This window comes from Gallinula chloropus (genome assembly GCF_964237585.1).
Source record: "Gallinula chloropus genome assembly, chromosome: 1".
In the NCBI taxonomy this organism is placed as follows: Eukaryota; Metazoa; Chordata; class Aves; order Gruiformes; family Rallidae; genus Gallinula; species Gallinula chloropus.
Window position 1 is genome coordinate 183920306 of NC_140085.1, and position 26960 is coordinate 183947265.

The 26960-nt window shown below is 46.4% G+C and overlaps 2 protein-coding genes across 2 annotated transcripts; both read left to right on the top strand.

Moving 5' to 3' along the window:
• Positions 1-10991: 10991 nt before the first annotated feature.
• Positions 10992-12218, top strand: TRIM13 (tripartite motif containing 13; the record flags this gene model as incomplete). Its single annotated transcript, XM_084276070.1, has 1 exon — positions 10992-12218. The coding sequence occupies one exon, from the start codon at positions 10992-10994 to the stop codon at positions 12216-12218; it is 1227 nt and encodes a 408-aa protein (XP_084132196.1).
• A 2698-nt stretch (positions 12219-14916) lies between these two features.
• On the top strand, positions 14917-18340 carry KCNRG (potassium channel regulator; the record flags this gene model as incomplete). The annotated part of the gene is made up of 2 exons (XM_084260207.1): positions 14917-15494; positions 17894-18340. 2 exons carry the CDS (start codon positions 14917-14919, stop codon positions 18144-18146), a joined length of 831 nt encoding a protein of 276 aa, XP_084116333.1. The 3' UTR covers positions 18147-18340.
• Positions 18341-26960: the final 8620 nt, after the last annotated feature.

A 26960-nucleotide genomic window follows, 5' to 3' on the forward strand; every position in this document is an offset into this window, starting at 1 on the left:
TACTTGAAACATGAGGTGAAACGCTGTCTTTCTCAAAACTGTGCCTAAAACCAATCTGATTTTAAGAGCAGCTTTAAAATATGCTTCCTTTCTTTTATTGGACTTACTGTTACAGCCCATAAACATTTGGGGTCAAGATCTCACTTCCTTAAAATATGCCAAATGGGATTAGTCTTGAACTTCTAAAAAGTAAATATTGGGTGGAAACTGATGTTTATTTTTTTCGTATGGAGGGCATTGTGATTCTCATTGGTAGCTTTGTGTTCACATGATCAGTACCATTTTACTCATTGCGGGATTTTTATTGTCTGTCACACACTGTGGGTTTGTTACAGTAAATGCTAAATGACAAATCTTCATATAATTTTTAAAAGAAAAGAAAAAACACGCCAGAGCTTAGAAAGAGACTCAGCCTCCAAGTGACTCCCCATCCCATTTTTTTTTTTTTTCTCCATGCCCCAGTAAGCCCTTTCTTCCCCAGAATGAGCACTGGGAAAACAAATGGCTCTCACCACATGAAGTCAGTATTGCCAAATCAGTTGGACTCAAGGGGATGAGGCTTTGGGGAGCAGTAACTGGCCGTGTCTCGCTGCCAGTTTCCTGCTCCACTGCTTTCTTAACTTGAGAGGCTGGTTTTACAGGCCAGTAGACTGCAGCACTTGTGGGGTAAAGTGCATGCCACTGCTCAGAAAAGTTGCTGGTGCTGTTTTGGGGTGCCTTGACTACAGTGTCTCTGTGCTCGGAGGGCAGGTAGCCTCAGGGGACCACGGTCTGTGCAATTCTCATTCCTGCACCCTTCTGGTCTCGCTCCAGGTGTGGAGGCTGCTGAACGCTGTGGAAATGGCTGGTCTGACAGCTGGGTGACACAATGACTTGTGCAGGAGCAGCAGCAAAGATGTACCCGTGCCCTGAGTGAAGACTCTGGTGCTGGACAAAATCAAAGTGATAACACCCTTGATCCGGTGGAAGTAAGGTGAAAGTCAGCTGGTAAGAAGCACAGCTTGGAGGATGAGGTGAGCAGTTCCTGCAGGATAGTACTGTGGTTGTAAATATGCTTGTCAGCCTGTTTAGAGCATATCTGAACACCAGAATTTTTACAGTGCACACAGAGCTGCCCCAGGGAAATGAAGATCTGGACTCCAATATTTAGAAATACAATTGTGCTTGTTAATGAAGGGTTAATTCAGCTTCTGCCTTTCTTGAATGTACGTTTCTTTCACTGGGGAGGCCAAGTATTTAGGACCCTCCTACACTGGAAGCAAAATTATGCTCAGCATGCCTAATCATGTTTGTTACTCGCAGGGTTTTAACTTTATTTCCTTGAACAGTATCAGCAGAGACATTTTGTCTGAGAACCATGTTAGAAGAACAGGAAAATGACCGGTCCCATATTTGGAGGTCCTGCTGAACACAAACGATGGTCATTGGATTTTTTTGTTCTCTAGCTCAAGAGCTTCATTCACAAAATACAACTGTCTCTCATTAGCCCTGCAAAGTAGATCTACTGGCTGCAGGCAAGTACGTTACAGAAAGGGTCAGTGATAGTGCCAGATTCGCAGAAGAGAAAAGGAAACTCTCCCATTGTTACAGCATGTAATACAACATGACTAATCAGTTCTCAGAAAAAATAATTCCTCTGCATCCTGCTAGTAAAAAAAGCTGGAATTTGCTTCTCTGATGCCACAAGCCTTGTGGAGGTATTTACACCTGTGAAAACCAGTAAAAAAAAAAAGGTAGGTATTAAATATGCTGGAATGGATTTAGTAACGTCTCCGTGCAACTTGAACAGAAGTAAATGATGGTGCAGGACTGGAAAATCAAGGTTTGTTTATTGAAAGCAGTCCTTCCACTCCCAGGGTCAGGCCTGTGGTTTGGAAGATGATACAGACAAGGTCTCAGATGAAAAACAGGTTGTGCCTGTACTTTTGAAATCTTCATTATAAAGTGTTCTTGTGAGGATTAGCATTCTGTAGGAAGTCTTCTGTTTTATACAGTTAATCTGACACTTGCCAAGCCGTAGAAGAAATCGTATATGAAAATGAATTTTCTTCCTCATTGTTCTATTTACTTTGGAGGTCACTTCTCCTTTCCTCATTATGCATTACAAGCAAAACCCACAAGAGCCGAGCTTTGATCTATAGGCAATCACAAACCTCATTAAAACCAACAGGCGCGCTGGCTGTGCTTCGTTCGGTTCTTTTATGGCATTAAGGTAACTGCAGCCCAGAAACCGCTGCCCACGGCACAGGGCTACATGGCCGAGCCCTACGATGAGCTAACCCGCTTAAGCAAGCACTAATTTGGGGAAAGTCAGAGAGGTTTCTCCAGGGACTGCTTGCAAACGCGGCAGCAAGAGCACAGATTGGTTGCAGCTGTGTTTGCCTGTGTGCATGTCCGGGACCGGAAACACCACACGAGAGCCAGCAGACAGTGGGAGAAGCAGTGGTGCATGGCCCTGAGAAAAAGCCAAAGGACAGCTTCTTCTGGGCAGGCATCCTGGCTCGAGCAGCAAACTTGGACTGCCGCACAGTGCTCCCTCCCATTTGCTTCCTCTGCGTGCAAGGAAATGGGACGTGGCTGTACATTCTTTGTAAATAAATAGGGTTACGCGAAGCAGATAACTGAATTAATCATCGATCACCCCCCCTTCCCCCCCCCCCCCGCCTCCGCCTCGCAGGAAAATCTGGCAAAGTGTTAAATACTAGTTAACTGTGTGGGTCAAAGTTCTGTGTGTAAAACTGCAGAACTTTGCAGTGCTGCTGAAATAGTCACCGGAGACCCAGCAGATATCAAGGCAGTCTCTGGAACTCAGACCGGCAGTTGATCATTTTCAATCACTGATGATCCTTCATGGATTTTTAACGCCTGGTATTTCTACAATGCATATTAAAAGTAGCTTTTATGGAACAATAACAAGAAGCTGCTTTCTCTGATCCCTCGTTTGGAGTGTTTAATACAGTCCAGATGTATCTGTTGAAAAGAAATGTAGTCGGCTGTGATATAGTTGTGAAACGTTTATAGATGAGGAAGGTGTTTGATACACGGAGCTCTTCTGAATAGTTCCTTTCTTTGTGTTATCTTATGGCATCTTCTTACCAAGCTGCTATTGGCATCAAAGCTCTTGCAGATTTATTTCCATATTTAGGTCCCCACAGCAACTACATCGTACATCTCTGATTGTCTCTCTCCATTTGAGGGTATGCTCACACCAGCACAGCTGAATAAAGCAACATGCTTCAAGAAGTCGCTGTCCCTATGCCGGAGTGTACTCTGTGTGTGCTCTGACTCCTCTGCAATGGGACGTGAAGATTTAACCTCCTTCAGTGGGAAGTAAAAGGCAGGCTTGCAGCCAAGGGTAAGACTGGAAAACACCCTCAGCTCACCTATTTTCCTTGGTGTTTCACCCTAGGAGACAATTAAAATCTGGCAGGTCTTTGGTAGCATGGCTTCAGGGAAACCTTACTGATGGGGGAATACAAACCTGGGGAAAAAAAAAAAACAAAATCTGCTTTTAACTCCAGCTACATTTATCAATCAGTTTTGTATGAGACATCTTCTCCAGCACAGCACGGGGAGTGCCTGAGGCCCGGAATGAGCAGCTGGTGTGGCCGAAGGGCAAGGCTATGTTACTTTTGGCAGCAGTGTTGGCAATAGCTGTCTAGAAGCATTTGTGAAGCTATGGCGTGTGGGGGCACTTCTGGTTTGTGCTGACGTTGTGTGCAGGCTGTCACTGACACAGGCCCTCTCGCTGGCTCATCCTGGCACTGGTGTTTGTTCGGCTGTGGGATCAGCTGGCTGCCAAAATTGATCCCGCTGAAAACGTTGGGTTTTGGGTGGTTTTGGTTTTGTTTTTTTACAAACTGGGTTTGCTTTCAGCTCTGTTGGCAAGCAGATCCAGCCGAACATGTGGCCACATGAATGCCGGAGCCAGCGGAGAGGAGGCATCAGGAAAGCATGACTAAGGGAAGGGAGAAGGATGGAATTATCTCTTTTGCCAGTAGCACAGTCTCAGCTTGGCTTAACCCCCTTGTGAATCTACCTGTCAGGGTAAAATTACCTGTTACAGCTTGAGTCAGTTTAATTGCTTGCTTCCACAGAAGGGGGAAAATCTCGTTCCCCTTTACCTCACTCCTCTGATGTTAAGCCTGCCGATTGTCTAATCTTGCACTGAACTGGTTCAGCTCATTAAATCAGCAGAACACTAACCCAGGCAAAGAAAAGGGAATAACGTTCTGCTGGCTTGGCAGGTTGAATCAGCTCGGTACGGCCTCTGCCAAGGGTGGCGAGACGGTACAGGCGGGCAGGGCAGTAGCAGTCAGCTCTGAGGTCGCTTACTGAACCTAAGCACACAGCTTCAGTCTCAGAAATCTGTCGTAATCCCTAGTAGAAGAGCCACGATCTGGGTTCTCTCTGGAGTTTAAAGATGGTAATAAGCACTATTCCTTTGTCTTACAACAAACACAGTGTTTGTGTAATAAAGCTGGAAGTTGCCATTCTTTCAGAATTCCAAACTCCTGCCTCTGTATTTTCAGCCCTCCTGTGGATAAGTGACATTTATCCTGACACTTCACTTCAAGCAGGGCCTCTCCTCTGAGCCCAGACTTCCCTTAGGTTTTTTTCCAGGTTTAATAGTGAAACATTGCCACAAATCTACCAATGCTCTTCTCCATCAGCCAGGGCTGTTCTCTGAAGCTTCAATAAATGGCCTCTGATGCTGCTTCGGGAAGACACTCTGTCCTGTCAGATGTGGGAATGGAAGCTGATAAGCAAACCACTGCTGAAAACTCTCTATAAGCAACAAAGAGTTAAAAAGAGTAGAGAAAGATGGACTTACTGTGCATGTAAATCAGTTGCATACAACTCAGACAGACAGAAGTAGTAAAATGCCCAAACTCTATTTGATCACGCTCGGGACAGCCATGGAACACTTAATCACGGTGCTTGCTGGGCACTGTCTCCATGCACCTAGCACAGAAACCCTGTGCTGTGTTTGCCCAGAAATTTAAGCTTTCATCTTTGACAGAAGAAAGCCCAGGCTAGGGGGGAACAAGAACATTTCCAGATGGTCCTTATGAAGAGGGGATATCCCAGGTGGGTGGGCATCCACTTTTGTGCCCATACAGCTCCTTCTTCCTTTTGAGGAGACAGAGTAGGACCAGCCCAAAGAATTAACAGAGAATACAATGCACTCCGAAGCATGTATCAGGACAAAGGTTCCATGAGAAATATATGAACCTAAAATGAGTGTGAAATCTGAAATGCCATGTTGTTAATTTCTTTAATCATAAAATTCAAGAGAAGATTAGTAGAATCAGGAAATTCTGCATATAAAAATGACCATTGGGAAAGCACAGACAAGGGGTCCTTGGAAAACATAAGTGCCTGAGCATTGGGATATCACTTGAATGCAATTTGGGTAGCTGAGGAATGGATTAAGCCATCACTTTTCAGAAACTACCTGGAATTACTTGCTTTTAATAAACAGAAAAGAAGATACCAGACAATTAAGAAGAAACATAAAGGCAGCTCAAGAGCACCTAAAGATCTTGGTTGCTTTTGTGCAGCAGCTCTATTTTCTGGGACTGTTCTGCAGTAGATAATGGATGAAATGCCCAAGTGTGTGAGCACTCTGAAGGGAATTTTCAAAAATACTTGTCCTCAGTCAATGTGTGCCTGTTGAGGAACAGCGGAGAGGGCAGGCCAGCTCGGATGGAGATGGAGGGAAGGCCAGGAAGATGAGAGCTCTTCCGCTTCTGGCTGCAGTAAATTGGAGAGCCACAGCCTCTGCCTGTTACTTGAATGGCTTTTAAAATCCATGCATCTAGACAATTGGAAGAAAGATGTCAGGTGCCTCATGTGAGGGAGCTTCATTTGATAGAAACACAGTCTGGCCTGAGGTGTTACTTCTGTGGGTAGTCCTGAGAGCGAACACTCTCCTCTGTGCCGATGAGTGACGTGACTGCGTTGGGTGCATGAAGGGTAGAGGAGTGACTGGGATGCAGGAGGCAGAGTACGTGCATTTGGGAACAGCTTTTGATGCAGCGTTTCACAAAGTCTAACTCGAAGTTCAGCGTGGCTTCAATGTGAGGCTGACTGAGAACCCACAGAAGGACTGCAAAAAAGATACAAACCTCAAAGGTTCTCGCCAATCCCGGCACTTCCAGCCACTGTTTCACAGTCTTGTAACTAGAGGGGCCTCCCAGGTGGACACAGGATCCCTCCTGCTCTGTCTCCCTGGACTAGTCGGTGTATTGCTGGAGACCTGCATAGGTTTGGCAGGCAGGCCACCTTACTCTCCAACAGATTCAGCAGTAGGGAATGGCATAGCCAGTGCGTTAAAGCAAACAGGAATGCACCTCCATCCTTTTACAAAGCACGCGAGGACATTCGGCTAAAATTATGGGTTTTTTTTTTTAATAAGTGCTTTCGGGATGTGGAAGCTGTTCGGTGGGGCTGCCACCCCGCAGCACTCCTCCTTACACAGCGTTGGCAACGCGTGCCTGCGAGCTGAAGTGTTCATAAACAACAGAAACCCGTAAATATCTCGGGGGAGGACCAGGCAACCTGTTTCGGGCCGCACGCCTCGGCCATCGTCTTGGACAAGCGGAATCCACCGCCTGGCAGCGAGGCCGCCCGTTCCCCTCTCCTGGCAACCCCGGTGGGTTTCCTTGCCGCTCCCGGGAAAGCGGAGGAGGAAGAGTCGCAGCAGCTCCTGTCCCGGGGCCGGATCGGCGGCCGCGGAACGAGGTGGGTGGGCGCACCCCGTCCCGGTCGGCGGGTAGCAGCTCCCGGCCGATCGCCCCTGCGACCCGGGGCCTGCCCACCCCTCGTGGGCCGAGCGGCGGCGGCGGGGCGCGGCGAGGAGGGGCGTGCGGTGGGGCGCCCGGCGGATGGCGGCTCTCGGTATCGCCCACTACCGCTGACCGTGCCGCCGCGGCTCGCCGAGGTGAGACGGGTACCCGAGCCGGCCCGGACCCGGCAGGGAAGGGGCAAGGGGGGCGGGAGCGGCGGCCAGCAGGCTCGGGCCCGGAGGGGGGCAGTAGCTGGGACCGTCCGCGGCACCGCGCGGTTTGGGCTGCCGGAGCAGCCCCGTTCCTCGCCTCCGCCCGGCCGCTCTGCCCGCCCGACCCGGGATGGTGAGTAGCGGGGCCCAGCGGCGGCGCAGGCCGCGCCGGGGGGAAGGCGGCGGCGGGAGGGGCAGGCCCGACTGGACGAGTGAAGGCCGCGGCATTGTGAGGCGGCGGCGCGGCGCGCTGTGCCCGGCTGCCGGGGAAACGCTGCGGCCGGGGCCGTTGATTCCGCTCGCAGCCTTCCTCCCGCACAAACCCCGCTGTGCCGGTTCCTTCTTCGAGGAGCCCAGGGTGACTCCGAGGACCGGACCGCCGCCCCCCTCCCCCGAGCAGAGGTGCCCGATGGAGCGGCTGTGACTCCCGGGGCGGCCATGGCCGGCGGCTGGGGAGTGTGGCCTGGCGGGAATGCCGTCGTTCGGGCGGGTGGCAGGGGAGCTCTCCCTGGCAGGAGAGAGGTGGTAACCAGAAGCAGCGAGGGAACTCCTGCCTGGGCACAGGGATGCGGAGGTGAGTGCAGGAGCATGCATTGTCGCTGGCCCTGTGTCCTGTGCTCGCAGACATCAAACCCTGCCGAGGAAACTGTGTTCTTAGGGCTGTAACTGAACCAGAATTGGTTGTTTCTCCAAGCCTTTCTGTCTTTCAGAAGGCTGAATGTGGTGGATCTACCTGTGCTCCTGGAAAAAGCTTTGGCTGTGAAATAACCCGTTTAAACCATGGCCACTTTCCTCTGGCTGCCTGGATACCTGCTGCACCTGGAGGTCAATTGCAGAATATCGATGTTGACCTGCCATTAAGTTGCGGTTCCTCTTGGGTGAGCTGAGTTCAGATGGTTGCTGGTGGAAGGGGGATCCCTTCCTCCTGCATGGGATCATTTTGGGCTGATTGAACATAGCAGTCTGGCAGAAGGCTGGTGAAATTGCTCCTAGGAGGTCCTGACATGGACCAGGGCCCTTTTGATGGGAGACAAGACCTCTCGTGACAAGCTTGACTACTTATGGAAATGCAGCCTGACTTGGTCAAGTTTTATTTAGAATACTTGCATGCCATTGCAGGAAACTTGTAATTCAAGAGCTGTTGTTTTGTTTGAAGTTGGGTGAAATACTGTTTGTGCTTTCAGCCTGCTGCTGGCTGATAACCCAAGCTCTGTGCTGAGAATCACTCTAGATGGATTTCTCTTTGGAGCATGGGAAAAAGCTACTGTGGTTGGCTCTCTGTTTATGGTTTGATTTGTTTTGCCATTCTTCTTCCTAATGATTAAACTGCGAAAGTTGTTCTTTCTGATGGGCAACATCTGGGTTTGTACCCAGAGAGTTTATGTACCTGAGGTGAAGGAAGAAACCACTGTTCCTTTTGGTCTGTGTGTTACAAGTGGGAAATCCCAGGGCCATCCAAACCTAGATGAGAAATTACACAGAGAAATCCCCAGTGGAGAAGCAGAAATGTTGCTGTGGTTCCTCAAACACCAAGTTATTAATACAAAGGGATGTTTCATTCCACAGGCAACTCACTCTCTGAAATTAGTGTCCCACAGAAGACAGGCATTCAGCTGTCCCAACCAGTCATACAAGTTTTCTGTATTTTTGGTTTGGTGTTACTGGTGTTGTAAGAGAGGGAGAGAAGGAGGCTCATAGACTTGCCCATTTTTTTCCCTAAATCCTAGGTTTTTAATGTTTGAAATGCAGTTATATTTGTAAAGCGTAATCATTTAATTGGGTAAGTAAGGTTGGAATGCACCAGGACAGTTTTATTTGGATCATGAAACCTTTTTGTATATGCATTTTTTGTATTTTTAGGAGCATGAAAGCCTTCAGTGTTTGTCCTGCAATTTTGATGGAACGTGTTGTAGTAAGCATTTTCTGCAGTGGTTTGCAGTCCTCTCTGTCAGGCACGCAAAGCCGCCTTTCCAGCTCCTTAACTAAGGAGTAAAATCCTCCCTGGTAACAGATATGGAGCAGAGCAAACCTTTTCCTTACTGTGTATTTCCTAAAGATTGAGAACTGTCATTTTAGTTTTGTAGTTATTACCCTCTTAATGCATGGGTAAAACTGATCCGCATGCTTCTGTCATGGCTAAAAGCTCAAAGTACAAGTTGGAAAGAGGGAACTATTCATAAAGAGGAAAACTCAAGAGTATGGGGGCAAAGTCCTCCTCCTGTCATCCTGTCTTTTTAGCAGTGGAAGGAGGGCAGAAGAGAAACCTTCATTGTTCTGGCATTGAGAAGCACTTCAAAATCACTTCTCACAAAAAAAAAGTGAAGTTTTTGAATGGGATCTGTAGTCTTACAGGAAACTGTAGGTGGGAAATGGAGTCATTAGATTGTTTCTCTGGGGCTTTGTCCTTAGCTGTAACCATGGGCACCTTCTGCTTGATGATATTAATCCTGACGGTGAGTGGAAGAGCTGGCAACTTTTTCAAACTCTCCTTAACCAAACAAGCCAGGGAAATATCCCTCTTCCTGGGAGGTTTGCTGATACCTCTCAAGAATGTCTCTTCTCCTGTGAAGTCTCGCTGGGACCTCTTGCAAAAGAAACTCAGAATTGACCCTGCCTTTCTTCCCTGTAGTGAGCTTTGCTTTGGTATCGATTTTATTGTTGCTCTTGTCCTGTGCAGCATGGATCTTCCAGCTGTCCTCTTGGCTTCCATGTTCACCACTCTGTATCTCTTTGAGGGAACAGGAACCTTAGTAATAACATCAAAACTAATTAAAAGAGCTCATTAATAAGCCTTACTGTTGCGTGACTATTTTGATGCTCTTTTTTTTTTTTGGTGAGACATCTTTTAATTTATAACAGGAATTTTATTACATGTGTGTATGAATACATATTGCATAATATGGAAGGAATTTATACAAGGGAAGCATCTTTCTAATTATAGCTCAAAACTAAGCGTTTGAGAGTTTTGGCTAACACAAACCATCACCCTTTTTGGTCTCTATTAGCTATTTGTTTTCTTAGAGCGTGCTGTAAATTATAAGGTGTCTGCATCTGAGAACTTGGCTTTGGTTAGAGGCACTGGGAGGGTAGTGGGCTGGGTGCCTTTTGCTGAGGCTTTCCAGTACAAAGGAGTACATGACAAATCCTCCTCCTGTAGGTCCTGTCCACAAAAATAAATTGCCAAGGCATGAGTGCTGTGAGAGTGGAATTGGAGATGGAGGTTGTGGAGGAGGAAAAATGGTTAACAGCTCTGTTGCATGATGACTTATCAAGGATTATGGCCAGTTGTTCTTTGAGGTGTTTTAGCTTTGTGCTGAGAAGCTGAACGAAACCACATTCCCTGGGTTATTTAAAAAACACTGCAGGAGCAAGAGAAAAGCTGACTTTTATTAAGTGAGTGGTGACTCCCCGTTGTCTTTGCAGGTGGAGCAAAGAGCCACGTCGTGTATTCTTGTAGCTGAAGGAATTCTGCAGCTGGGCTTTTTTGGTCACTTGTAGTAATGCCGCCTTAAAGTAGCGATGCATGAGGTTTGAAACTGTGAGCTTGGGATGAATTGAGCAAGGCACAGAGCAGTCAAATCTTAGCAGGGCGTATCAGCTAAGATCTCATTTCTGGGTATCTCATCAGCGAGGCAACATGTAGGTCATGAACTGTTGCTGTGAGAACACACACTGTTTTCATTCGGAGCCCTGGCTGGGTTTGGCAAGCGAGCTGCCTTTGCCAGCATTTCTGGTTGAGAGTCCAGACAGGGTTCTGCCTGGACACCCGAGTTCTTGTGCCTGCCATCTGGTGGCCACACACCACAGCTACCTGGACCGGCTGCAAGAACCCGCCTGAGGTTCCGTCCTGAGGATACAGGAGACAGACGTAGATCCTTTACTCACTGAGCCGTGTCTTAGGTGGAGATTGGTTTTTGCATCGTTTCCCTGGGGGAGAAACAAATTTTACAAGTTCTGTTACCATCTTTCTCCTCTCTCCTAGGATATGATGGAGCTCCTGGAGGAAGATCTCACCTGTCCCATTTGCTGCAGCCTGTTTGACGATCCTCGTGTCCTGCCCTGCTCACACAATTTCTGCAGGAAGTGTCTAGAAGGGATTCTCGAGGGCAACGTGCGGAACGTGCTTTGGAGGCCGTCCCCCTTCAAATGTCCCACGTGTAGGAAGGAGACTCCCGTTGCTGGAGTCAACAGCCTGCAAGTCAACTATTCCCTGAAAGGTATCGTGGAGAAGTACAACAAAATCAAAGTCACTCCGAAAATGCCCGTGTGCAAAGTGCACAGCGGGCAGCCCCTGAACATTTTTTGCCGGACAGACATGCAGCTGATCTGCGGGGTGTGTGCCACCCGCGGTGACCACACGAAGCACGTTTTCTGTTCCATCGAGGAAGCCTACTCCCAGGAGAAGCGGGCTTTTGAAACCCTGTTCCAGGGCTTCGAGACTTGGCGTTGTGGAGATGCCCTCTCGCGACTGGATACCTTAGAGACCAGTAAGAGGAAAGCCCTGCAGATGCTGACGAAGGATTCCGACAAGGTGAAGGAGTTCTTCGATAAGCTGCAGCACACGCTGGAGCAGAAACGGAACGAGATCCTCTCTGACTTTGAGACCATGAAGCTTGCGGTGATGCAGGCGTACGATCCGGAAATCAACAAACTGAACACCATTCTGCAAGAGCAGCGGATGGCTTTTAACATCGCAGAGGCCTTCAAGGATGTGTCTGAGCCCATTATATTTCTGCAGCAGATGCAGGAGTTCAGGGAAAAAATCAAGGTGCTCAAGGAAACCCCTCTACCTTGTTCCAATGTGGACGTCAGTCCTACAATGAGGAGCTTTGATACCAGCCAGTGGAATGGAATAAAACTAGTTGATGTGGACAAACTTTCCTTGCCTCAGGAGAACACCACTCTGAAATTCAGGATTCCCTCAGTCTTTTCACGCAGATTTATAGTGACATCTCTTCTTTGCTTGCTTATTCTTGCTGTCACCAGAACGTCCTTCGTGGAGTCGGTCGTTGACAATCTCCAGGACTGGAAATCTCAGTTCTTCACAATTGGCTTGTCCTATTTGGCAGATACGGTGGAGATAGCGGATCACGCAGTCTTCTACTGGGAACAGATGACAGATGGAGCTTCACTTCTGAGAGAAAAGTGTAAGAACTATACGTTGGTCGTACTGGATAACGTGGCACAGTTTGTGTGCAAATACAAACTGTTGTGAAGTCCCTACTGAAATCTAAGAACTGAGAGAGATCTGGTGGAGAAAACACAGAACTTCTTAAAGTTAATTGGTTTTTTTAAGACTCCCGGTGAAAACTAAAAAGACTCCAAATGTTTCCAAAACACGTGGTTTGAGCACCAATAAACTGGAAGAGGAAAAGCAGCTTTGGAAAACACGCTGCTTCTGGATTCTTCTTTCAGCGGTGATGATGGGAATGTTACTCACTGTAAATCGTCTTTCTTACGTAGTTTTGCCCTGTGATTTGGTACTTGGTTCAATCTTAATGTCATTGTAGAATCAAGGTAAAAGCGTTACTTCCTGAAAGGTCACAGTTTAAAAAGAATTCTCTGTAACTGGGAGGTGGTTTGTAAAAGGGAAGAACAGCTGTGATAGAGAGGAGTGCTGCACCAAGAGGCAGTTGAGGACGGCCCTTCCGCTGCAAAACACAGCGTGTGTCCTTCGTGCTCTGAACTTTCTGTTTGAGGATGTTACTTCTTACTTGAAATAGATACTTTTGTGTGGGGGTGGGGTGGGGTGTGGGGGTTGTTTTTTTTAATAACCAAATGCCGTAATTATCCTGTGCATTCAGGTGACTGTAGCTACTGGCTGTTGTTTACATGTTCTATACAGAAACACATCTTCAGGGCAAGCATAAATTCTAGATAGAAATCAGCTGAGTTTGGTAAGAGAAGAAAAAGTTGGAGATACTGTGCTTTGCAGATAGCACATACTTGGCAGTTTACTTTTCCAGCATCAAATTGTGGGACTGTCTGAGCTGTCTTGTTAGATCCATGTTTCTCTGAAGCCACACTGTCCTAAAACGTGGCCTTAACGTAAACAGTTCAGTGCAGTGAAAGGCACGGGAAGGCAGCTTGCTCTCTAGCCCTGCAAAAATGGCAGGCAGAGCAGTTTTTCTCCTCTTACTCTGTCTCTCCAGATTGTAATTCCAGGAAAAAGATGGGATGATTCCTTGGAGCAAAGCGTGTAACGTTACAGGAGTGTGGATGTTGTTGGAAGTTTGGAAGCACCAGAACATAAAAACCATACGTTGGTCATGCTGGGTAATGTCACACAGTTTGCGTGGGCTGTCCGGTGGGTAAGGAATTGGCTGGATGGTCACAGAGGGTAGTGGTCAATGGCTCGATGTCCAGATGGAGAGGGGTGACAAGTGGTGTCCCTCAAGGATCCATACTGGGGCCAGTGGTGTTTATTATCTTCAGTGATGTAGACAGTGGGATAGAGTGCACCCTCAGCGAGTTTGCAGATGACACCAAGCTGAGTGGTGCAGTCAACACAGCAAAGGAACAGGATGCCATCCAGAGGGACCTGGACAAGCTAGAGAGGTGGGCCCATGCAAAACTGCATGAAGTTCAACAAGGACAAGTTCAAATTCCTGCACTTGGGTCAGGATGATCCTTGCTAACAATACAGGCTGGGTATGATGTGATAGAGAGCAGCCCTGTGGAACAGGACTTGGGATGTACAGATGGATGAAAAGCTGAACATGGACCAACAGTGTGCACTTGCAGCCTAGAGGGCAATTGCATCCTGGGCTGCATCAAAAGAAGCATGGCCAGCAGAATGAGAGAGGTAATTCTGCTCTGGTGAGACCTCACTTGGAGTACTGTGTCCTTACTGAGCCCTCAACACAAGAAAGGCATGGACCTCTTGGAGTGGGTCCAGAGGAGGACCATAAGGATGATCAGAGGGCTGGAGAACCTCTCCTATGAAGACAGGCTGAGAGAATTGGGCTTGTTCAGCCTGGAGAAGAGAAGGCTCTGGGGAGACCTTACAGGGGCCTTCTAGCACCTGAAGGGGCCTGCAGGAAAGCTGGGAAGGGGCTGTTTGTAAGGGCATGTAGCAATAGGATGAGGGGCAATGGTTTTAAACTAGAGCAGGGGAGGTTTAGATTAGACATTAGGAAAAAATTATTCCCTGTGAGGTAGGTGAGACACTGGCACAGGTTGCCCAGAGAGGTGGTTGGAAGCCTCATCCCTGGAGATACTCAAGGCCAGGCTTGAAGCTCTGAGCAACCTGATCTAGTTAAAGATGTCCCTGCTTACTGCAGGGGGGTTGGACTAGATGACCTTTAGACATTCCAACCTAATTCTATGAACATACACAGGCTCTTGTACTGTTACTGTGTTCTCATGTACCTTGTTTCAGGAGTGCGTTGAATTTTCTGGGTGTTGTGATTTAAAGCAAACTGTAAGCTTGAGTGTCTGAAGTGCCCTTCTTTAAGAGCCTGTGATACTCAAACATGTTGCTTGAAGCACATCAAACCTCTTCTTGCAGTGTCCCTATGAGCATACATAGACTGAAAACATGTAGTTGATGTTTCTGGGAAGGAAAGACAATGTGTGCCACACTTTGGGGGCATTGCTTGGCCTCACTCGAGGCTTACTAAGTCCTGGCAGTCAATTCACTGTCTTCTGGTAGTCCTTGCAAGCTGTTAATTTCAAAAACAAACATTAAATTCCAAGAATCAAAGTTTCCAAGCAACCAAACCCTGCAAACAGAAGTATTGTAAATGGTATTTACATCTTTGTTGCCTGGGAGTCCTGTTGCTGCTCCTCACCTCGCTCCAAACACTCGCCCAAAGCACCCGATGGCTCTTGCTGCTGCAGATGCCTGAGGAAGGATCAGGTCACACGCGCACAGGCCGGAGAGTGACAGTTCTTGGGTGGCTGAGGTAGCAATGAGTAGCCAAGAGGTGGTTGTTCTGAGTGTGGGAGGTGTGAGATTTGTAACCTGGGCTTCTACCTTGCGGCGGTTCCCCGAGTCCAGGCTGGCACGGATGCTGAGTGGTGATGACCGGGAATTCAAACTGGTGAACGGGGAGTTTTTTGTGGACAGAGATGGAACTTTGTTTAGTTACATCATGGACTTCTTGAGGACTCTCCAGGTCTCCTTACCTCCTGACTTCTCAGACTACCAGAGGCTGCAGAGAGAAGCAGAATTCTATGGGCTTTACCCTCTGGCCAACCTCCTGAGCCAGGAACACTTGCTGAAGCCGAGGCTGGAGATCTTGGAAGTGCGTTTTTCTCTCCAAGAGATGCAGGCCTTTTTCCGGATCTTTGGTTCCTGCAGCACCACTGTCGAAGCGCTGGCTGAACAGATCTCTGTGTTTACAGGGCAGCAGTCAGGACAGAGCTGGAGCAGCCCTTTTCCTTCTCAGAAACCACTCGTTCCGCTTCCTTTGGAAAGACCTTCTCATCACGACATGGTTTTCCAGTGCGGTACTGACTGTGCTGCTGGAGACCAGATTGTGACCAGGTATCCTCCCTACTCATGGAAATGTCTCTGTGACTTCTAGTTCATTAAGTACACCACTATGTGCTAGAAAAGCTCGTTCTAAAGAAACTGTCAGGCAGCTGCCTGTGGCAAAAGAGCTGTGTTTCCTTTTTCCTGCTGATTTACTGTTGCCTTTTTCTCATTCTGAGATACCCGGTTTCACGTCCGTTACGCTGATTTACCTCTTCTTCAGCTTTCTAAGCTCTCGCTGCTTGGGTTTGAGTTCTCTTGGGTCTTTCTCTCCTTGCCCTTTCCTCCTCACTCGCTCTCCCAGGCTTTAGAAATTTCCCAGCACCAGTGACCTTCCAGAAGATTTGGAGAAAACAGGGTAAAAAGGAAACAAATAAGGGGTGAACTGCTGGGGAAGCCTAAAACTTTCCAGTAGCTGGTGGTCCAAAAGCCTTTTTTCATATGGAAAAGAGGGAAAAGAGAATGGCTGGAGAGGGTGAAAAACACCGGTGGAACTAAGGGAGCAGTTCAGGGACTGGAAAGCTTTCGTAGAGCCTTTTATTGGGGGGAGGGGGAAGGGGTAGATTATTAACTATATGCTTGCTTTGAATTCAGAGCCAGGTTCTGTTTTGATTGAGATTACTGTATATCAGTGATTTTTGTGATAACAGTATCGTATTCTAATTACAACTTAGATTTTTTAAAACAAGCTTTTGCTGGATGTCTCTATTGTATGGAGGCACATTCTTACTGTATAAGAAAATGTAACCTAGTTTGTCCTCTGTGGCTTTTAGAACATCTGGAATTTTATGGAAATTTCATTGAAACCTTTCCAGAAGGGTTATTCTCTCTGAATATATGAATCAACACAGCTTTCTAGCTTTCTTTAGCTAACCAAGTAGAAGGAAAATCTACTTTGCATTTGCAAAGCAACCTACATTTATGTGCCAGACCCGAACTTTATAATGCATTACTAATCTTAATGGACTGACAATTGTTTGAGTGAGTTAAGGCAACGTGAATAGTGGGGGAAATATTCCTGATTCTTACTTTGATTTCTTCAGGCTTGGTAAAATTTTTCCTCTGCAGATCAATAGAAAAGCTTATCTCCAGTATCAGAATGAGTTTATATTGCCTGCTGAATTTCTGTTGGCTTGGTCTTTGTGGTGACATGGACCGTTTTGCCCTTTTTTGTGCCCTCCATGGAGTTTGGTGTACTCTCTCGTGAACTGCGGAACAGTTTCACCCCTGACAAGCTTCTGTATTTTGTAATGGTCTTTTTACCTGACTTCTGTTCCCCAAAATGTCTGGATAGATTCTTAAACTGTCCTTTGAATCAAGTAAAATCATTGGAGGCGATGTGAAGATGACTTTTGTACTTGTTTCCACAAGACCTGCTGTACAAGGTAACTTGGCAATAAATGTCACTGTTCGTAGAGAGGGTTCCTGTGTCACCAGAGGGGGTGCCGTTGGGGTGAATGTGACCTCACTGTCCTCGCTGTCATTTACTCTCACCTGAAAAACTGTTGCAGTATAGGTGCTCTGGTTTAACCCCAGCCAGTTACCAAGCACCTCACAGCTGCTGGCTCACCCCTCCCTCCCCGAGGGGATGGGGGAGACAGTGGGAGGGAAAAAAAAGTGGGCTGAGGTAAGGACAGTTTAACAGGGTAACAAAGGAAGAGAACAGTGATAACAGTGATAACAACAACATCACTGCACAAATGCAATTGCTTGAAATTTCCTTGTGAAAGGAAAATACATCACACACACAAACACACTCATATCCCTGGTGCTTGGTCTGTTTCTGAGCAGGGATCCCGCCTCCCACTGCTTCCCCAGATCTACCCGGAGCAGGATGCTCAATGGTGGGAACATCCCTTTGGCTGGGCTGGGTCAGCTGTCCTGGCTGTGCTCGCCCAGCTGCCTGGGAAGCTGGAAAGTCCTTGGCTTGGTGTAGTCACTACAGCTACCTACCAACAGCTAAATGCAGCAGGGTGTTGTCAATCATGTTCTCATCCTAAATCCAAAACACAGCACTACACTGGCTACTAGAAAGAAAATTAACTCTTATCATCTCAGCTGATACGTCATGTGCCTCCCCTCCCTGAGAAGAAATGACGTGGAGGGTATCACAGCTGTTTCTTAAGAATGAAGTTTTGGTAAGAGGGTGTGTGTATGTGTGTGTGTGATAGTGATTCTTCCCCAGCATGTAACTGGATGAACTGAGAACTGCTGTTCTTATAACAAGGGAAGGAGTTAAATTGTCCTCAAAGGATGAAAAAGCAAGTCCAAACCCTTGGTTTCTGTGAACCCATGCAAATCGTGCTGACTTGCACCATCCAAGGACCCAGAACAATTCAAAAATCCCCTGTTCCATCCTTCAAAGAGCAATGCAGGTGTTGTGTAACTGCTTGTTTTTCCCCTTACTGTAGGTATGTCTCCATAAAGCCCGATACCAGAAAGCTGATTAACGGCACCAACGTGCTGGGCCTGCTGCTCCACACGTTGCTCAAGGACGGATTTCGCCTGGTGAGCACCAGGACAGTCTCCAGCAAAGACAAAGTCGAGTGCTACTGTTTGGAAAGGCTGAGGAGGCCAGCAAGCCTCACCCTCACCCTGAACCAACCCCCGGGGAGCTCCGGGGCAGCACAGCCAAAGAGAAACCCAGTGCAGAAGGGGAAATAAAAGGCTTTTCCTTTCTTTTTTTTTTTTGAAGGTGGAAGAGGGCTGTGTCAGCACTGGTGGCTTTTTTTTTGTTGTTGTTGTTGTTGGGTTGTTTGAAACTGGGACTATTGAGGGAAGTAACAAACAAACAATTATCTTTTTTTTCCAAGTATTTGGAAGAAAAAAGAAAAATTGCTTTCCTGCCTTTTACCGCTCCACCCTTTTCAACTCTAAATAAAAGAGCCACAGATTCAATACTGGCTTTGTGGACCAGATTCCAGCATTTTTGTTTTTCTCTGTTTTTGTTTTTCTCTGGCCAAAATTTATATTAGGACTTGCAAAAAGATCAGCTGTTCCTCCTAGAAAATATTGTTTTATGTACTGCACCTCGGATACTGTGTTCAGTTTTGGGCCCCTCACTACAGGAAAGACATTGAGGCCCTGGAGTGTGTCCAGAGAAGGGCAACAAAGCTGGTGAAGGGGCTGGAACACCAGTGTTAGGAGGAGTGGCTGGGAGAACTGGGACTGTTTAGTCTGGAGAAGAGGAGGCTCAGGGGAGACCTTATTGCTCTCTACTGCTACCCGAAAGGAGGTTGTGGTGAGCTGGGGGTCAGCATCTTCTTGCAGATAGGTAGCAATAGAACAAAAGTGAATGGCTGCCAAGTGGCACCAGGGGAGGCTCAGGTTAGAAATTAGGAGAAATTCCTTCTCAGAAAGAGTGGTTAGGCATTGGAATGGGTTGTCCAGGGAGGTGGTGGAGTCACTGTTCCTCAGGGTGTTCAAGGAAAGGTTGGATGAGGTACTTGTGGACATGGTTTAGTTGGTAATAGAGCTGGTAGGGGGATGGTTGGACTGGATGATCTTGGAGTTCTTTTCCAACCTTAATTATTCAGTGATTCTGATCCGTGAGTAGGTTTTTAATACATGACAGTGCACAGAGAGTGCACTTGACATAACTGTAGTCCCAAGAGTTTGGAGGAGTGGCTGGAGGAGGAATGCAAACCTCAGCAATTGAATATTGCTTCTACTTTCAAAAGATACACAAAGACAGATTCTCCTGCCTTTAGCTGAAAGCAGTGTAAGGGAAACATCCCCAGTTGTATTGCTCTGAGAAAGCAGCGCTGTGGAGCCGTCACTGGTGTCCGTGAAATACCGCCTTACTGCCTCTGCAGAACACGCCTCTGTCCTCTCCTCCCACTCCAGAGGCAGTAAGCTGCTCTTCAGGGCTAAGAATTAAATGACAAAGGCCTTTGTGAACAAAGGATCAGTTAATTTTTAGAACTTTTAACTATTAAAAAGAATAAATATGGGATAAACAGTCCTTCAGATGGAAGAGTTAGAACAATTTTAAGTGAAATAGTACAAAGGATTTCTTTAATGCCCAGAACAGGAGGAAGCTTGGCAGAAGGGGCTTTAAAAGCCTTGGGAATGTTAACTCCTGTGCAATTCTTCACAAAGATGCCAAAATTAGTTCAGGTACCTGGAGAGGTACGTCAATGAGGCCTTTTAAATAAGAATCTTTTGTTGCCCCTTCAAGGCTGGGAAAGAACATGGCGAGAACTTCAAGGATTCATTATTTGAATCTGACTTTTGTTGTTGAGAAAACAGCATCTTTCCAAAGTTACCAACAGGCAATTAGATCTCGTTTGGGCTTTCCTGGCTGACTAATTACATCTGGCTTTTCATCAGCCTTAAAATGTGTACTTATTACTTGATTTTCAGCACTTAAAAATGGTGGTGGGTGGTGGGAATCACCCATTCTCTTATTGCCATTAGGAGTTCCAATGACATGGATCTTCCCAGAATGGTGATGCCACTGACAGACTTTTGCTACTCCTGTTGTGTGTTTTAGCTTCAAGTTCAGCAGCTCAGCAGCAGCAATGAGGTTCTCTTTGTTTGTTCTAGAGCTTTCTGGGTTGAGAATAACATGATTGGACTGCCTCTCCTGAAGGTTACACAGAATGGTAAATGTTGAGGTGTGTAAGCCTGCGTGCTCTCAGCTCGAACAGGATTCTTTGGACATGTCAGTGTGTTTGTATTTGTCCTGTTACAAGACTTTTTTTTCAGTGAGAACCATCACTCACTGGAACAACCTCCCCAGGGATGTGGTGGAGTCCCCATCGTTGGTGGCTTTCAAGATCCAGTTGGACAGGGTGCTACCTAATCTCACCTGGGCTCCCATTCTCACAAAAGGTTGGACAAGATGGTCTTTTAAGGTCCCTTCTAACCTGGGCTGTTCGGTGATTCTGTGAAGACCTCCAGTGTCAGAAGGCCACCAGACAATGGTGGTGATGATGCTGATGATGCTGTTTGGGTGACACAGCAGACAAACTGTGTCTGTGACGGCTGTCTCATCAGGTTGCTGTACTACAGAGACTTGTTTTATAACAAGTTCATTTTGAGATCCATGTGCTGAATTTCCAATAAGTTCCCATTCCTCAAGTTGGGATAAACTGAACCCAAATATCAGGAGTATGGAGCAAGTCAATGACTGAATATTGTCAGTGAAGAGACTTGCCAACAACAGCAAGAAACACAAGGCAAAAGTGATGATTTTTTTACAGGGAAAGGAAGAAAAAGGGCAGTACTTAAGCACTGTGCCTTAAATGACTGTTGATTCGAGCAATGCAAACCAAGTGAGTCTAGTTTCAGGACTCTTGTAGTAACAAAAGCAGTCTGTTTCCCTCACTGCAGCAGTGAGTTCAGTTCATTGCTGTAGCAGCTCTGCTGAAAATTGAGGTTGGGACTTTTCTTAAAAGCCTGTCATTGCTCATGCTCCGTGGCTTTGGCAAAAGGAATATTTGGGACAACCACTTCAGTGACAACTTAGGATGGGTGAGTGCTGAGCACTTCCTGGTTCCCCTCATGGGCCAATTTTTATTTAGCAGAAACATCATTCTATGAATTTAATATTTTGACTCCAGAAAACGATACCAGTGCAAGTTCTTGTCCTGTGAAGAACCATACCTGCTTTGACCTTCTGTAACCACGTCCTGTAGAGACTCCCCAAGTTCTTCTGGCCTTGATTCTTCCTTAGCACTGAACTGACAAAGTGCCACCTCCTGTCACTTGTGCACCCGCAGGGAACATGACTTGCACCTTCTACAATGATTTGGGGTGGGGGGGGGTTTAAACTGGTGGTTGTTTAAGTTTGAAAGCATGGACGTGTGTGTGTGTGAATAACCCACCAGAAATTTGGTGAACGTGTCTCTGGGTGTTCTGTCCTGCAAAAACTAATTGTTAGGGTACAATGGCTTTTACTTGAGGATGAGTTTGCATTAAGCTGGGTCCTCAAAGGAAAGCACCTTGCTGGATTTCTTTGTGCAGAAGGTGAAAGCGGTGGTGGCAGAGCTGGTGATGGCAGAGCTACAGGTGGCATGGCCTCAAGCTAAAGTAAATGTCAGTAATCACAGAGGGGGGGGTGGAAGGTTGTGTGTTTGCAGTCAGATGAGTACAAAATGGTATCAGGGGACCTTCAGCTGGCCAGGGTACCTGGTGCCCTCTGCTTTGCAAGATGATTTATGGTACTGCAAAGTGTTGCTGAACCAGGATGACAGTTTTTTCTGTGCCCTCTTTGGGGTGGTATGCAGAGTATCCCACAAGCACAGAGGCAGCTACTTACAAGTAGTAGTGACCTTGTGAGGTCCCGAACAGTCAGGGATGCACCAGGGCGCCCACCGTGTGGTGCGTCCTCGGCAGAGGGGCCCATGCTGGTGCGTTTCCACAGAAGGTAAGAGCTGTACGAGTAGAAGCCACCTTGGCTGATGGGCACCCAGAGGAGCTGCGAGTCTGAGCGACTTTAAAAGCTGCCTGATGAAAACCAGACTCAGCATGAAGCAGAGTACTCTCACCCAAACCTTGGTGGGTGAGCCAGCTCTGGTACCTCGCAACACGATCGCTGCCAGACTAGAAGCACGGTCACGCTGTCACAGGTGGCAGAACCAGGAGCTCTGATCCCTCACATCCAGAGCTATTTTTGATTATGTAGGAATGAGATTTTGAAATATTTATATAACTTTTTCCAGTGAAGATGGAATTTGTGATAGCTGACACGATCCACTTCTTCCAGTCACTGCTGCCTTCCTTTCTCAAGAGAATTCCTTTTTCCTAGGAAGGTGCAAAGTGTGCTGATCCCTGCAAACCCAGCTGCTGTATTTGCCTTTTTATTCTTCCTTGGATTCAGCAAAAATGTGCTCAGTGTTCCACTCCTTCAGATGCTAGAAACTGACTACTGTAGAGCTGGGGGGCAGCCCCCTCCCTCACAGTGAGCTCTCTTCTGGCATGTAACACACAAGCAGACTCCCCGAACGATAAGACAACTAGAGGGAAAGGAAACTAAGTGGTAAGACAACGCAGTCATTGTCCTGCACAGACTGGAATTTACATGGCAGGAGATTGTCCAGAAAAGAGGTGATAGCTAGCTTACTCGGTTTGTAGAAGGCAGATGATTCAGAAAGACCCTTGTCTTACATGTTCATTCTTACTTTTGTCACCTTTCCCTCCTTTGTAGTCGGATTTCATCCTGTATTCCTAATTCAAAGACTTTATCAATAGCCTTGTGGTGCCTGCTGGCTATCCCAATGGGATAGGCAGAGACACCCCACTTCTTCCATTCTCCTGTTCTTGCACCGCAGTGACCTCCTTTTGTGGAGGCCGATTACATTTTTGTGCCTTTTAGTGCCTTTCTGTCTGCTTCAGTACACTGGGACACTTTGCTACATCCTCCTTCTCTGTGCCATTTGTTTACCACCTGAATTGTTCAGCAGTCTGCTGATTACGAGGAAGGAGAGAGTCTGGTGTGAAGCACCTTCCTGTTCTTCAGGTAGATTTCAGTATGACAGTTCATGAGGGGTTTTGTCCTTTTAGGAAGGGCAGTCGCTGCTTTCTTACAGGCTCTGCAGTCAGTGCTCATATGATGGCATAAGTGGTTCAGAATAGTTATTTGAATAAAGCTTTTGCAATTGGTACTATGTTCAGACTAAAAAAAACCCAACACCCTGACCTCCTATCGCTGGCTGTAGTACTGGGATGTTTTCCCCTTTACTAAATAATTCCAAACCATTTTTCACTTCCCTGCATCATCAGGTCTTGTGGAAAGAGTAGAAGACTCCACCCTAAGCTGTAGTATATGAGGAACTAATTTGTCTTAGGGCAAAAGAATGGTGCTGGAGTAATTGCATCCCACCCTGCTTCTACAGGCTTGTAAACGGCGGGAGTAACTTTGGAGAAACTTCTCTCAACATCGGGCTGTTCCCACTTTTTACCTCTTTTGGTTGGTTTCCAGTTTTCCAGTGCTCAAAAAGAGCTCCTTTAATCTGAGCTGAGGAAGGGTGATGTGTGTCTGGAGGGGTTAAAGTCTGTGGTACATCCAGCACACAGTCGGGGTGACACACAGCTGAATTTGGTACTAGAAAGCCACTAGAGTGGACCAGAAGTCCTGTCTGAGGCCACAGTGAAACATTCATAACTCAGAATATTTTATTTTTTAAAAATCTGTCCCCAGATTGCTGGAAAGTGTTATTGAATATTCATTGGGAAACAAGCTGGGAGCTATTCAAGGCGGGCGGGGAGGGAGACTCTTTGCCTCTCACTCCTTCCTTGTGATTTGTGTTGAGCCACTGCCAGGCTTTAACTTTACAAGGTTTATTTTTATTGATTTTCAACAGTAAACAGTGGGAGTATCTACAATAAAAGATTTACAGCGCATCACGAGGAAATACAGCTGCCTACCAAATATTATATTGATCTATTCCCAGATGCTACTGAAACAGCGTATAAAAGCCCAAATCAAGTCCAGTGATGGGGAACTTCCTCTCTCTAGTGACAGATGCATATGACTGTTATGTCTTGAGAAAACAATAAAAGGGAAGGGAGTGACTCCACTTCTTTGACTGTATCTTCAGCAGCCCAGTTAAATCTGTCAGCTCAATGTAATCCACATAAATAATTTGGGAACCAAGGGAACTGCTCGTGGGTCTGAAGCCTCCCTTTCTTTGAAGCTGCCTCTCCTGCTGCAGTCAGGCCGTAATTAGTCACAGAAGGCCTTGTTGTGACTAGTAAATGGATGGACCAACAAGGATCTGAATAGTCTGGAACTGGCTGGAGATACGCCTGGAGCCCTGAATATTCTCAAATGGGTGGGTGGGACGTAAATACTACTCATCGCATAAAACACAAATAAATCTGAGTTCTAGTTAAAATAAAGAATGTCAGTTTTCTAGACCATGGTGTGGTTTCTGCTGGAATAACCCCCAGAAGTTTTACCTGCAAGTGCAATCTGACATGTCAGTTTTCCCAGGAATCCTCCTCCAGTCCTACTCCCTTCCCATGCTAACGCAACGGGTTCCATAATTGGTGGCTCCTTTCTGGTCAGAAGGATGATGAATGTAGCCCTGAAGGTTGGAAACAGCAATGTGTACAAGTCTGCTGTAGAGAATGGATTTAGGGCTTTGCTTTCTAAGCAAGTTTCTGCTACACCAGCCAGCCAAGTGCTTGATGAAACTGTGAAGAATTAAAATATTGCAACATTGTCCCATCCTGATTCTCCTTGGAGAAAAAGGAAAAAGGCAATAGATTGGAAACATCAAGTCTGGGTTTTACTAGTACCTTGGAGCCAGGAACTCAGTTTTCTTTGAATTTCAAAGGCAGCTTGTAACTTTCATTGAGAGCCTTCTGAAAAGACTGTCTATGAGTTTTGTTTTTGTTCCCCAGTAATAACTAAACCGAGTAATAAAATAATTGCTGACATACCGTTTTATTTACAGGGTTGTATCCAGCCATAAACAGAAGGCAAGCTGATCCTCCACCCTTTAATCTTTGTGTCTTTTTACTATGCCTTCAACCGTCTGCTTGGCCTGGCCACTGGTGGCACAGAGGGAAAGGCTGTGTGTTAAGGGCAGGCAGAGATGCACACAAGGCAGCAAACTCGCTTCTTTCCCATTACAGAGAGGAAGTTAAAGGAGAAAATTCAGCTGGAAAGACTCGCTGCCTTTGTGGAACCAAAGAGACACAACTTATTGTATTGAAGGGAGGACAGTTAACAGAGCTGTCAGAAGTTTCAACGCCACCAGACAAGGAAAAGCAGATGATCTTGTAGGGGTGAATGAACGGGTGGGTGATAGCTGCTCAAGGAACGTGGAAAAGGCACAGAATGACTTAGACTTTCATGAGACTATAGAGATGTTGTGTTTTTTTCCAGAGTGTTAGCTGAGTGGGTCTGCAGAACACCTTACATCAGTAGTTTGCGAACACGAAGAACAAAATTTATCTCTTGGAAGTAATTTCTACATCTGTGCTATGAAGTGAAATGCTGCAGGATCCAGACATAAGATGGGTTAATCATGGTGACACCTTGCATCTGGAAGCAAAGCTAAGCTTTTGGTGGCAGAACAAACACAGAATCAGAATCAGAGAATCACAAGGTTGGAAAAGACCTTTAAGATGAACTCCAACCATTCCTGTCCTATGCAAAATCGTATCCCTAAGTACCTCATCTACCCTTTTTTAAACACATCCTGGGATGGTGACTCAACCCCCTCCCTGGGCAGCCTGTTCCAGGCCCTGACAACTCTTTCAGTGATTTTTTTTTTCCTAACATCTAATCTGAACCTGAACCCTGAAGATGAGAATACCAGCGCTGCCCTGCCAGTGCTGGGCTTATAAGCCTCCCGGATCATTACTGGATAGGTCCTGGTGATGGCCTTTCTTTCAATTCCAATTGCAACGTGGCGAGCAGTAACGTTATTAGTAAGCTCTTAATTTTCCATAAACTGGAAATGTATCTTCTTCTGGAACAGACTGGTTTACATTGTTTTCTCTATTTGCAAGTTGATTATTCTGCCACATAATTTTCCTTTGCTACCTTTCCTTTCCTTTGATGTTCAAAACATCATCTTCTGAAGATGGCTTAGTAAGCTATGGATCCCTGCAACCACTTAATGGCTTAATGATTAATATGGCCACATCAAGATTGTAAATGAAAAATTTAACTGTATGGCTCCTGATGTAGCTGAGATGCTTCTCCCATCTTTGAATAAGCTAGTGATGTTTTCTGCTGTTATCAGTAAGAGGTATCTCTGGTAACTGAAGTGTGATAGTGAAATCCTGGGTTCATACGTAGTCCCAAATTATCTACAGATATATGTGGAAAATGATGGGCAAAAGATTGCCTTTTTTTCTAGACTCATATTTTATTTCAGAGATTCTTTATAGAGAACCTTGTCTGGAAAAAGCAGAGAGGCCCAGGAACTGTTTTATGTCCGTTGGCTATAGCTTCTCCTATAAGCTGTGCTGCAGCAGCCTCTGGTGCTTAGGTATCGAAAGCCTGACAAACACTCTCACTGAAGTTCTGAGGGAGGGTTTGGGGTGGGATAGAAAAGCTGAACATGGAGTCATACATGGGGAATGGAACACCAGTCTGCTATGGGTTTGATCGGTCTGCTAAGGTTGATCACAGAAGTTATACTGACTTCTTATCTACCTCCAGAGATAGCCATGAGTGGAGGATCTAATGACAGTTCTTAGGAGTTCATATCTGGAGTGTTCAGGATATGAAGATAGGGATTTATGTTATTCTGAAACAACTGGTGACAAGCACACAGATGACCCACTGGTCCTGCTACAATGGTCACACAGCTCCTTCAGGCTGGGTGGATAACAGTGTAGAAATAACTGCTTTGAAAACTCAGAGAAAGGCATTTTAACCTAGTGATGAAAAATCAATAGCTCAAAACGTTGCTCCACATCTGATCTTTCAGACATGAGTATTCACACCTCTTAAGAACTGGGACAGCTAAAGCAAACACTGTACTGGAATTGAGTTGTTAATAACTTCTT